The following is a 13,793-nucleotide window of genomic DNA, read 5'->3' on the forward strand; positions in this document are numbered from 1 at the left end:
TCTGGGAAGCTAGTCCCAGTTCCATCTCTGCCTTGGCCTTCCTAACTACCCCCCTACATCCCCGAGCAACTACAGAATAGCCCTCCCAGAGAAGGTTTTGTTTTGCCAGGTCTTAACCTTGAAAGATGGAGACTCCACCACCTCTCTGGGTGACCTCTTCCAGTGCTTTACTACTCTCCTAGTGATAAAGTTCTTCCTCATATCTAACCTAAACTTCTCTTGCTGCAACTTGAGACCATTGCTCCTTGTTTGGTCATCTACCACTGAGAATAGTCTAGCTCCATCTTCTTTGGATACCCTCTTCAGGTAGTTGAAGGCTGCTATTAAATCCCCTCAGTCTTCTCCAGACCGTATAAGCCCAGTTCCTGCAACACAAGTCATAAGTCATGTGCCCTGGCCCTCTAATAATTTTTGTAGCCCTCCACTGGACTTTCCAATTTGTCTACATCCTTTCTGTAGTTCAGGGGCCTAAAATTGGACATAGTTCTCCAGCTGTGACCTCACCAGTGCTGGATAGAGGGGATTAAGTTGTGCTTCAGTGACTTGTTCCACAGCAAATCTGTTGGGAGCCCCAAACCTAACCGTTGAGAATCCCATTTCCTTCCTACAAGCACCAGACCACTAGTACCCAACCTTTCTAGGCTGTGGGCTGGACAAATGATGTAGAATTGGTCCGTAGGTTAGATCTGGTGCATGGGGTCAGCTTGAAGACGTGATCCAGCAGCAGGCTGACAAACAGTCACAATGCAGTGTGGGACCCCAGCCCTGCATGTGCCAGATCAGGCCTGATGCCCTGGCTTGTTCCAGCTCACAGGGCCATGTCATTTGGCTACACGGCTTGGAAATTTGGTGGCGGGGGAGCAGTGGCAATGTTAATTGTCACCATTCCCCTGCTGACAAATTTCCAAACCTGTGTGGAGCCCTGCAGGCCAGATGAGGCTCTGTGCTGGTTCTAGCTCATGGACTGGAGACTGGACACCACTACAAAACCATAAACGTTTTTGAAAAGCATGAGCACATTACTTTGAATGCAAGGCAATACTTGTTTTTTATTCCCATTGTATTATTCAGGAACTTTGTTAGCAGTGTTTTTCACAAATGACTTGAGTTCTCCTGCTTGATTCTGTAGTTAAGTTAGGTCATTAATGACCTCAGTCTGTTGCTTTACATATATTTGTATTTTTTCTAGAACATACAGTGGGGTCATAATGCTGAACTTGACAATAGCTATAAGGTATCTAACTAAGGGATTAAAATAATATTTTGGCTTAGCTCACTACTGTCTCCTCTTTAATTTTCAGAAGGATCCATCTGAGTCTGTATCTGTTAAAGACATTTTGGCTCGTGCTGCAGCCAAAGGACTATTAGAAGGCATTGAAATAGAAAAACCCTCAAAGAAAGAAGAGAAAAAGAAGAAGAAATCAAAAGTAGTGAAGCAAAGAAACATGCCTAAAGATAGCTCAGCACAAACAAAAATTGCAGAATTCTTGGGCCGAGAGATGGTATCTGTTAAATCTAATTCTGAAATTTCAGTATCAAAAGCAGTTAGTAATTCTGAGAAAAAAAATCTGAGCCAAACAAACAGTTCTGTTCAAGGGAAGAAACTGACCAAACCTGTCTCAAACTCCTCCCTGCCTAGGATGTTGAAGAACACACCTAATCCATCAACTATGAATAAAGTCCTTGAGAAACGGACAAATATTAAGCCACGGGCAGAAGATAAAATGGTTGTACTAAAACCTGTAGAGATAGTTCTGCCTCCAGTAATGGTGCCATACTTCAACCCACAAGGCAACAAATCCAGAATTGCAGCTCACCATTATTACTATCACTGGATTGGAATAAAGAGCTCAACACATGGCTTGCTTGTACCGTCTGTGTCAAAAAGACTGATGAAATCGAAAGAAACATTACCTTCAGCTGTGATTAAACATCCTCAACCATGGCTTTGAAGATGGACTCCTGTTACCGGTTTGTAGATATAATCACTTATATTTATTTAAAATGTAGGTGATTTTCTACACTTAAACTACAGCATGCGCTAGCTACCTATAGAGATCCTTTACAGTTCATACCTTTTTCATGGATATTATGGATATAGCATGGGACTATTTTGAGAAAGGGTCAATAGATTGTGTAGTTGCTTTAATCCAACTTTAGATTTTTAACGTCAAATTCATATAACACATCTAGAGATTATTTAAATCACTGGGGGGGAGCTCAAGAAGTTTTATATAGCTAATTATCATTTAAAAATGTGACAAAATTTGGAAGGTGCCTTTCACCAAAACTCTTTGCATTTATCCCGGAATGTGGAATTTACGATTAATTTTCACAAGTTTTATACAGCATTCTAAAAAGTGCTTCATTACCAACTTCAGCTTTCAAGTGGTTATTTCTGAGTTTGCTAAAATAACAATCATTATTTATGCCACTGGTGAATGGGAATGAAAGTCAAAACAAGCCAGGCTACTTTTCTAAAATTAGAGGTGGATTTCTGTGAATGACAAAGGTGTATGTTCTCAGCTTAGATATTTCATGCAGGCATCTGGGGAACACACAAGTGCATACATAGTCTTAAAAATGTGTCCTTGTTTCCTAGCGGATGTACTTTAATAAGCAACAGCTGGAACATTCAGAAAAATATTGAACAGAAAACCTCATGTTAAAACTGCATGTGTACTTGGATGCTAAAAAATGAAGGCTGAATTAATATCAAACATGAGGCCATTGTGCTGCCATGGCTTTTAAAATTTACTTCTCAGGCCAGGTGGAGCCTGAAAAATCCCCATTCTCTTTGAACCACTTTCTTACCATTCATTTTGTTCATGGTGAAAAGTGCTTCTGTCAGGTACAGGTATGCTGTATCTAACAAATGTGATTTCTTTTATGTACCAATATTGTTCATTTAAACAATGACTTTATGCGTGTCTTGGAGATCGATTTAAACTGTTTGAGCCAAATGACGTGGGTTAGGGGAAGAATGCCAAAAAGCATTTCTAGTTCTTTGTGAAGATCAAGTTAAAATACACTGTTCTTGAGATTTGTCTAAAATCTGATGTTCTCAGTCATTCTAATTTGTAATTAATATATTGTTGCATCTTGCTTGGTAGATTATATTTTCAATCTATAAAAAGTTGTTAATGTTTAGGAACAACATTTATTATTAGCTGTTTCAGTATTTTTAGAAGTTTTTTTAAAGTTAGAAGAGATGAGATGTGCTTAACTCTTTCAGTGTTCACAGGCCTTTTCTGAACTTGGAGCAAAGAATAACTTCAAGCCTTCTTTGCTGTGTTTGAAATAATTGCTGGATATTTTCATTTAGAATTTCTCTCTAAACATTGACATCAGCTAGCCAATTCAGAGGTATTATGTAGTATTTTTAAAATAGGTTCAGGTTCAGAGGATAATTTTCTATCATTTATACTTTAAGCCAAAAGTATATGTACTTTAACTTTATAAATATATTAACAGAAATGATTTTTTTCTATTGCAGTTGGTAACTTGCTAAACTTCCCAATTCCTAAGTGAATGCAAAATAAAATGACAACTATTAAATGCCTACATTAGTGCTATACTTTGTGCTGAAAATCTAAAGGTGAAAGTCTTGACCTCTCCTCAGGACTGTACAAAAGACACATTTACAGTTGATCTGTTAGATATGTAGTATCATCAGCCCCACAGGTTAAAAACTGATGGGAATTTTTGAAAACCTTAATTGTCACTCAGTCATATCCTTCCCAGGTGTGTGCACTTATATCAGACAACTGTGCGTGGCCAGCTTCTCCAAAGCTAAGCAACATGAACTTTCATTGCTATGTCTGCCCAGCCCCTAGCACAGCAATGAAGTCTGTTTCCATTTTATCCTTCAGTGTCATTCCTGTTCCTGATGTACTTATGACATTTCCAGTCCTGACTTAAGGCCAGTCAGCTCCTCCTCTTTTCCCAAGTTGGCTGCTGCAGTCACAGTGATGGGAAAAGCAGAGAAAACCATCCTGTTGCTCCAGGAAAGAACAGACCTGCCCTGAGCAGCTGAGCTTGTCCTGCTTATTCCTTTTCTTCTCCAAGCCTGGTATGCATGTTTGAATCCTGACACTACCTTTTTCCTGCAGAAGTCCTTACTGTGAGCGTGAATAACAGCAGCAAGCTGTAGGTGAAAGGTTCACTAGCTCACTAAAAATTCATTACAATTGCTTCCTGTCTCACCGTCCTCCCATCCCTCTGGGTAAAGTCTTCTAGGACTTCTTAAAGGCAGTATAGTGGTAGGATTATTACTGCCATCCTCTCTTTAACCCAAGAGATTAATTTAATCCTTTTAAGTTACCACCAAACAATTCAAAATGCATTGAATCTCTTTCCTTCCTTAGGACAAAGGAAGTGTCCAGTGCTGTTGAACAGCATTTCCCAAGAAGTATACCAGTTTCCAAATATCATGGACCAGTGACAAGAGAGACGAGACATTTTATGCAGCTAAATTTATTCTCACAACAGATTACATTTAATGTGTAAAAGTGGTCAACAGCAACAAAAAAAAAATCCTTTTCAGATTCAGTCAGCTGCTTTATGTAACACTGAACTCTGATAAACAGTGGGTGTGTTTTCCTTTCTCTTTTGCAGATATTAAAATAAATCAAACCTACTTCTGCTGACTGTACAGCACAGGTTTTAGCAAAGTATTAAGATAACTAAGCCTGCCACATAAAGGAGTGATGGTACTAAGGTGTGGGCTCTAACGCTTGAGCCAATATCAGCTATTGAAATAAGAATAGCTCCATTTTCCACAAGTGATTTACTAACACTTTCATATCCCTGCTTCAATGATTTATGGAACGTTTGATACAATTAAAAGAAAAGGAATTTAAAATCTTTGTCTGTGGCACAGAACAAGCTCAATCTATTCCACAGCTTTCCATTCCTCTTTTAAGGGCTTATGTTTTTGGTTTTTTTGAAGCGGCAGAAGTAACTGCATACAGCATTCATCCCCAAGAAATCTTCACTGTAAGAGATCCATGCCCTTTTATACATTTATTTTGTTCCTGTGCAACTGTCTGGTAGGTGTCTCATAATCTTTTTTTTTTTTTTTAAATGAAACAGTAAGTAGTTTAAATAAGACCTAAAGAGAGCACCAAGGCTTGCCGTAGCTTTCAAAGGAAAGGCTTCCAACTACAGACTTTTGCAGTGCCAATAAATCTTGCTTCCTCAATAGAACGTTTTAATGAGATGATGTGATATCTGCCTCAACTTACTGTTTGCATTTAAAAAATAAGATGACAGCTTTACACATTTTTGCCATTTCTTTTACATACTTCAATAAAACTGACTACAAATTACAAAACCCACCTTTTTAGGCAACCTATAGTACACGGAGATTACATAGCATGGGAAAAGTTGTGAGACCATTTCTAGTAAAGATAAGTCAACATAATAAAGCAGGATATTTCAGTAAAAATAGAATAAATAAAAATATTTTAAGCTATATTTAACAGGTTAATTAAAAAATGACATGAGACGTATGAGGCATAGTGAACATGGCTGTCTGCTTACAGGATCACTAGATACAAAAATGCATAGATAACTGAAGTGTCACTACAACATTGGGTAAAACACTAGCATTTGCTCTTTCACACGCACCATACATACTTTTTGGCCATGGCAGAAAGTGTCTTAACCTATTGTTTTAAGATATTTGGCTTTGCAAAAAATTAACCCTTGTTCCAAACACTTAGGTTATACACTTAGCCTTGAAGAGCATAAAGATCCTGTTGGAAGCCAAAGAGACTACTCACATGTTTAAGGTACCTGGGTTTTGCAGAATCAAGGTCTTGGCCAGTATTTTGGTAAAGTATACCAGACTATTTTTAAGACAAAGTATATGCAAATGACACCTCCAAACATTTCTCTTTCATCTCCTCACTGCTTTTTGGGATTGCATATATGACTCTTATTTGTTTTGCTACTGAACAGTCTGGACAAAACTGCACCACAACAGGGAGTGACTAATGTGATTTTTAAAGCAACTGTATAATTATAGGAAGAACAGGTCTTGGTTTGGCCATCTGGGGAACACTGCTGATAGCTATATTATTTAAATCTCACTGATGTGGGACTGTTGTAAATCTCAATCCTGGCATGCTTTCAATTTGAAACTTGAAATGCTCACTGTCAGGGTATTTCCTATAATTAAAAAATGGCAAGTGATTGGTTCAGGAGAGTGATAATGAATATACAGCCTCCTGTCTTCAGACCAGTGATTACAGAATCAACCAGACTGGTAATGGCTGGGGACTGTTATCATTTAATAGCTGTTTGGGAGCAAGTGGGAAAAGAGTTAGTTTGAGTCCTGCTTTTAGTGACTCACTGATATCACCAGTGTCAGAAGCCAGAGACAGAAGGAGCAAATGTATATGGAGGCTGCTTCAAACCTTGATTCTCCAGAACAGGATGAGGCACACAACTACTATGGTGAGGGATTTAAGCATACACCTGAATTTTATGTGTGTGTTTAGTATCACATATGCACTTTTAACACCTTGCTGAACTGGAACCGCAGGCTAAATGTATATCTTTGTGCTGTAGTATCCTGTGAGAGGTCTCAGCCAGGTCGGTGTCCCTTTGTGCTAGGTACTGCTAAAAGAACATAAATAATAACCGCTGGCCTAAGGAGCACTTCAGTGCCACCTCCTCCAATGCTACCCCCAAAGCTACAGTTAGGTATCTCACTCTGGCCCCTCAGCTGCCCCATTTCATATAGGCTCAGTTCATTTAACAGCTTTTTCCCCTGATGTTTTTAATAGTAATTCTACAAGCTCAAAGCTGAAATGTATTCAGCTACCTCATACTCAGCCTAATTCATTTACCAGAGGGGTGCCCATATATAGTTACCAACAGTAATTTTAAGGGAAGAAATACAAGAAAGCATTTACTTAAAACACAAAACCCTTTTGTGAATAAAGAAAGACCAAATAGGTCAAACTGTGGATCTGTCAACCTTCAACAATCTCTCTTCAGAATTAGTGTCAGCACAGCTAAGTGTATTTAAAACGCACAAATCTGGGGAAATACCTTATGGTTTGTTGCCAAGGAACTTGCTGTGGTGTGGACCAACATAATTGGACTTTTTGAAGCAGAAATATCAAAACTAGGTTGTGCTACTAGAAGCCCCATTGTCAGAACAACTGTATCGCTGTTTCAACCTGTTGTTGAAAGCTGCTACAGAAAGGGAATGAATGAAAGTAAAACAAAACTCCACAGGACGAGGTACACACAAACGCAGCAAAAATGTGATTGTTCTTCCTTTGTGCCCATGTAGGTTTTAACTGGACCACAAATTCCCAAATTCCAACGGGAAAAGCCGTGTCACAAGGCCTTCACCTGAAAGCTTGTTCAGAGAAAAAGGTCATAGTTTTATCTAGGGAAAATGGTATAGTTTCCTTGTCTGCACAATTCTGGATGCGCTCTGCTGACTTGGGATAGGGATAAACCCTATCTGAAGCAAATCACATTTTTGTTGCATGCTGCAGGACTTTGGAGAATAAATTTAACAGCTACCAGGTACACATGTCTGTCTGAGGATGAACAGGTGAAGCTGATGCACCCTGATTTGTATTGCTTAAAACTTTTCCAATATCTTAAGCATCAGTTTGGTATTAAAACAATTCTTCTCCAAGGTCATAATATATAAACAGTAGATGAAATATGGTTAGCATGGTTCAAAAGCATTTCAGGGCAAGTTGTTAAATAGTTCCTAGACTGATTCCAACAGACACTTTAAAACTAATAGGTGCAGTTTTGGAAAATAAAACTTGGTATTTATAAGTCAATGGTAACTACTCAATACCTACTCCAGTGTTGAAAATAGGGAAAAGTGCTGTAGGATTTAAGGTTTGCTTGTGACAAATCCAGCTCAAGATGGTGAGACTATTAACTCAGGCATCATTCACTCCAAGCTTTTTAGCATTAGTTCTCTAGGAGGGATGTGGCCATATTCTTTGTGTGTGTGAATTTAGGTAATGTTCATAATATTTACAATCAGAAATAGACCTTCCATTGCTCATGATGTAACTCACTGACAGGAAAAAAATTATTCATGCTTCTTTTCATATCACACGATGGTGGCAAGAACAAGAGAACATGCTTGTCTAACATTGTTTTGATACGGGTAAATTCTCTGAAGACAAAGCATCAGCAATTTCAAATGGAAGGCTGAGCATCATCAGTTCATTTTCCTTAGTGTAGCTACTATATTTTGGGTTAAGTGTTACAAGAATCCTCTTATGGCATTTCAGTGACAGGGCGTTTCTGTTTCAAAGTGTCAATGAGGGACAACACTCCTCTTTTTACGTTAGTTGTAACTCTTCTGGTCATCGAGTCTGCAGGAGGAGGTGGTGGTCGAATTTTCTGCGAAGGAGGTCTGGCTACTAAGCACTTCTGATACCGTAACTGTAACAAAGTAAAGGAGTTCTGAAGTTGTTAGTACATTCAATAGCTTCAGATCAATCAGAAATGCAATCTGTTTTTATATTGTACGGTCAGCTCTTCTGAATCTGTATACAGACAGAGCCCTATGGAAACCAGGAGGAAAGGGGCCAGCATATCTATGGGTGGAAATGGCTCTAGAGCACAGAGCCTTACCCTAAAATGGGTGGGCAAAATACAGCCTGCAGGCCAGATCCAGCCCATGAGGCCATTCTATACAGCCCACGGGGCACCTAAAAAATTTAGGAAATTCATCTGTCCTTGGTTCCTGTCAAAAATAACAGGAACCAAGGGCAGTAGGACCCAGGGGAAGCCCTGGTGGGCTCCTGCAACAGCTTCTGGGCTGGGACACGTGCTGTCCCCCCCATATGGTCTTCATCTTATATGTATATCGTTCACAGCAAGTCTTTTGAGAACCGATGGAGCTTTTGCTGTTCTGCCTCTCAAAGCCAGAATGGTTTTCCAGATCGGCCTAAAGCATCACATGAACCTCTGTCTTTATTTTAGAAGCTTATGTGGTGCTAGTTTCTACAACTGTACAGGTTCAATGACTGCTCTCATAATAGCACTAAAATTACTGATAAATGGTTCTGGGCAGACCTTTGCATTTGTCTTTGATGCACAATTTGACATTGACTGGAAGCTGTTTTGGGAAGAGACCATCTCTTTGTTCTGTCTGCACAGTGTCCAGTACAGTGACGGCCTAGGCTGTTGTTTGGACTCCTGAGCACTGCTGCATAGACCATCCAAAGCTTTTAGGTGCATTCTGCTTTTCTAGATACCACTGAACAAGTATCTGTGTCTATGATAGTACAGTACAACCTAGATATCTGGCAGGCTTACAGTCTTATCCTGCCCCCGCTGCCCTCAAAGGATGAGGGGTTTGCAAAGTAAACAAGGTACACAGAACTATAGTGAACAGTTCTGTAGGATGTCTGGGGTGTTCCAGCTGTTTGGTGAAGATTTTATTTCAAAGGCATGCTTCTCCTTCAGCTCTCTCTCACTGCTTTGTCCTTAATTCAGCAAGCTGCTGTGAGTTAAGCTGGTTGCAAACCACAGGAATACAAATGCTCTGGACTCCACAGTACAAAATACTATAATATAAATATGCTCTTGCTTTTCTTCTTTTAAAAACATGCTGAAAGATCTGTATATTTGTTACCTGAAATCCTTCAATAATGCCATGGAGCTCAGGGCCTTTAAAGATGAATTGCACATGTAAAATTTTAGAGTCTGATTTTTAAATGTAAATGAAAACTTCCCATAGGTCAATTTATGTCTATAATTGGAATATCTATTCCAATTTGGCAAGGTGCTAGAGAGGCCCAGCGCTTATCATTACTTGTAAAATGTCTGTCAAACTGCCCAGTGCCAGAGAATCATATAATGAGAATAAAGGGATGGGAGATAAGCTTAGAATAGGAGCCTTATTCCCTTACTTCAGTTTGAAGATCTCAAAGAATGTTTATATTTGAAGGACTAAATACATCACTTTTCAACTTCCACAGGAGTGAACTGCAACTCTGGAATGATTACAATTTGAAGGAGTGAAAGAGTCAGTGATCGCTACAACTCCATTTGTAAAAGATCACTTACCATGCAAGCAGCTTGAACAGCTTCTGATACATTGCCTGCATTTGGCTCACACCAAAAAACATGGCACTCAAAATGCTGGTTTCCTGTATCCATAATGAAGGCAAATGTATGGATATCTTTGCCCACTCCCATAAAGGACAGGAATCGTACACGACATTCCACCATGATTTCTTCTTCATTCTGGTCAAGGGGTAACGATTATTCATCATTAGTACAATGTAGCGGATACATTTTGAATTGATAAATACCCAAATAAGATGCCAGAAGTAATGCCAAATTAATATGATGTATACCTACAGCTTCATCAACATGCAAGGTAGATACTAAGGTAAATTAACTCTGAAGGTTAATTTAGGTTAACACCAATGAGAAAAGCAAGACTCCAGTGGTTGCAACTCATATTAGGTATATGTCTTGCATAAGAGAGGCTGTGGTGGCTTAAAAAATATATCAGGTCCAGACATGAAAAAAAAAATTCCCTTAGTTATCCCCTAATTATCACTCACTCTCCTAATCATCAGTGCTGAGAAAGAAGGATAATTCAGGGCTGCAGGGACAGAGATGCATTTCTTAAAGATTCATTCTTACTGGTATATCTGGGGAAATGCTCTATAGAGCAGCAGCAGCATGAAGCAGGTTAAAAGAAACTGCTCTCACTTCTCAGAGAGTAAGAGGAGTACAGCCTGGTAGGGTAGGACAACAGTTTGGTGTTTTAAGTCCAACAACATTAGGCTTAAAACTCTTAGTAAAAGGTAATGCTAACACCAGGACTGTCCCTAGGTGGGGGTATCAACTGGGGCAACTGCCCCAGGCCCTGCAGAACCAGGCGGAGAGGCTGCGGTGACTATGCTGCTGCTGGCTTCACGCCTGGCTGCTCGGCAGCCCAACCCCCCCACCCCCCGGGCCTCTTGCTGCCAAATCCGCCACCATATTCCGTGTGTCTGGAGGTGGGACCCTGCACCCTGCTCAGGTTTTCTCTGGCTAATACTTTGCTTTCTCCCTACTAAACATTTGCAGTTATTTCTAGGGGTATATTTTGAAGGGCATATAAAACTACACCAAAAACAAAGTGACAGGTAAGATACTTGATGCACTGTGTTAAACACTAAACCAGGAGCTTCTTTAATCTCTCTGTCTACCAAAAAGCACTCATCTGCATAGAGGGACAGCACTGAAAAGATGTCAAATAATGGAATAAACTCTAGGAAATGCTATTACAGATGGGTTTTTCTAGTTTGCTGAGATTGCAATATTCAGATTAGTATGTTAATACATTCTAAACAAAGTATTTCTGCCTCACTGTTTCATTGATGACTGTGACAGTGGCATCAGCAACATTCATGGTAACTGGCATCCAGTCTTCCCTGCTCAAGGAAGTCATGAGACTCTCTATAGCATTGTTCAGTGTATCCATTCCTAAAGTATAAAGGGAAGAAAAAACAGGATTATAATAGTCATAAATAAAAAAGAATAAAATAGGTATTAGTTCCATGTTGAAGTAGAAAAAAGACTTCTGAACTACAAAAGAAGGTGTTTGACGGGGGTGGTGGTAGGGTTTCAGAAGATTTTTATGTTATTAGTTCACGTTTTATTTCTCAGTCTATAAAAGCAGAATAGCTGCCAGAATCCTGACACTTAAGAGGACGGCAGGTCATTTAGGTGTCTCATTCTATCCCTTTAGGCCTTCTCCTTACTCTTCTGGGGAAAGGTGCTACAAAAGGGCCTTGCCCCAGCAGCAGCCCCTCAGCATCCTGCCTAAGGAAGTGTGGGTCTGAGCGAGATCACATGCACTAGCTAGCCCCATGCTCTTTCCCTTTGCAGGCCTAGCAGTGAGTTGTATGTTGCTGGAATACAAGTAAAGAGTGCTTCTGCTCCCTGCCCTCTGCCCATCTGGCTATGGCTAGCCAGAATCGAGCCCCTTAGATACTATGCAAGTAATGTCTATTGTTAGATAAGAGCACTAGTATTACATACCCACAGGCTTAGCTACAGGTAACATGCCCAAGTACTGCACATGGAACTTCTGTACCAGCTCTGTCTTTGGTGTTGGGAAATCTACTGCATGGGAAAAAAATCAATTTCTGTTTATCAACATTCACAGCAGGTAAAATATACTTTTATTTCACTGACCATAGAAAATAGCTTACCAGGGAACTGCACTCAGAATATATTGTATTGATTACAATGGATCTGCTCCCCCTCCAGCTTAGACAGGAGGGATATACCAAGTACTTTCTAAGGGAACTGAGGAGGAGGAGGTGATACAACTCTTAATTTCTGTAAACTAAAACTGGGTCATGTTCTACCAGTAGGATATAAGGCGATATTTGTATAAACATGTCACTAAGGCACACAGAGCAAGTGTCACATACCATACAACTGGGCACTCTATTTTTAATGCTATACCTACTAAATGTCCCACCTGTGTGCCAGGACAAACCAGTATCTCTGTCTGAATAGCAACTGATGCAAAAAACCACAAACAACCCACACCCAAAAAACCCCCCCATGACAAAATAAGGGTTGAGATATCTGATGAAAGCTAGTGGATTTAACACATTTTTGTATTAAGTTCACTAGAAGATGTTTGTATATCTAATCTGGAACGCTGTCAAAACTTCTACTATTAATCTTACATTAATAAAAATACACAAAGCCACTCTTCTTTTATGATGCAGTAAGGGGTGCAGCAGATTGGCTTCTTCCTAGGCTTTGAACCTTACAACTGATGCTGAAACCCGGAAGAAGTTTGAATCTGCTGCAACTCCTCTGCTATAAACCTATGATTAATTGGAATACATTTTACTTGTAAGCCAGCCTGGCATAGCATTTCCATGGCTAAATTGTATCTTAAAGTAAATCAGAGGAAATGAACAAGTCGATATAACCAAACAAGACTGCATTACTCTGAACACAAACAATAACATATTTTTAATGTAACAAAGACTGTCAGCTACAGTATTTAAAAGATCCTGGTAACCTTTGTGTCTACTACATTTTAGTTAAAAACAATATTATTAAGGCACTCTCTAAAATGGGGCCATGACATGGATATTAAATTCTGACACAGTACCTTGCAGAGGAACATCTAAGGTGGCATTTGTCCGGTCTTGCAATGAGCTGCAAGCCACAGCTTTAGCATTCTTCCGTTCAGCCATAATCTGAAGAAGACGGCGATAATACAGCATTTTTTCCAACATATAGTATAGTAGCAACTACAAGTATAAATTTACTCTTATTACAACCCTAATCTCTGAAGTCCACAATATATCAGATGCATGCAATTATAAGGCATCCTTTTAAGATACTAAAATTAGTTTTCCTTTATTTACTTACAATTTTTTTGAGGCATAGAACTCCAAGCTCCCTACATCCATGACAGATATAGGAAGAGGAAACCCAGTCTCTAATCTGCACTTACTACTGCTACAAATACTACAGGAGATTTCTGTATTACTTGTACATGTAGTAGGCAAAAAAATTTAGACAGAAGTAGGGCTTTTAAACAGACGATGCCATTTTAACAGCTCTTTTCAAGTACTGTTTCCCAAAAGAACATAATTTAATCTAGTATTTGACATTTGAGATATAATTTGCTACTATTATTTTTCTACTTAACATCCCACAACTTCCATTTATATTAGCAAAAAATCTTTAGACTGTACACATTGGTCCAATTCCTAGAGACATCATGGGTTTCAAGAATCTATAACATTCATCTT

General features: G+C 39.3%; 2 protein-coding genes across 17 annotated transcripts in view; one reads left to right on the top strand and one right to left on the bottom strand.

Moving 5' to 3' along the window:
* The window catches only part of NSUN7 (NOP2/Sun RNA methyltransferase family member 7), a 44,874-nt gene extending 39,411 nt beyond the window's left edge, over positions 1–5,463 (top strand). The window contains 2 exon segments of the mRNA XM_019552779.1: positions 1,302–1,971; positions 4,368–5,463. Of these exon segments, the coding sequence (XP_019408324.1) occupies positions 1,302–1,952 (651 nt within the window). The 3' untranslated portion in view covers positions 1,953–1,971; positions 4,368–5,463.
* The window catches only part of APBB2 (amyloid beta precursor protein binding family B member 2), a 373,280-nt gene continuing 364,435 nt past the window's right edge, over positions 4,949–13,793 (bottom strand). For 15 of the 16 annotated variants that reach the window (XM_019552764.1, XM_019552769.1, XM_019552770.1 and 12 more), the window contains 3 exons: positions 11,372–11,487; positions 10,072–10,251; positions 4,949–8,439 (listed from right to left, as the gene is read on the bottom strand). In XM_019552764.1, coding sequence (XP_019408309.1) covers positions 8,272–8,439; positions 10,072–10,251; positions 11,372–11,487 — 464 coding nt within the window. In that variant the 3' untranslated portion in view covers positions 4,949–8,271. Of the gene's footprint in view, positions 8,440–10,071; positions 10,252–11,371; positions 11,488–12,045; positions 12,130–13,144; positions 13,288–13,793 lie in introns of those variants that run through there. The other variant, XM_019552778.1, reaches the window with a different exon arrangement.

The sequence above is a fragment of the Crocodylus porosus genome, unplaced genomic scaffold (assembly GCF_001723895.1).
Source record: "Crocodylus porosus isolate Cpor-Errol unplaced genomic scaffold, CroPor_comp1, whole genome shotgun sequence".
Classification (NCBI taxonomy): domain Eukaryota; kingdom Metazoa; phylum Chordata; order Crocodylia; family Crocodylidae; genus Crocodylus; species Crocodylus porosus.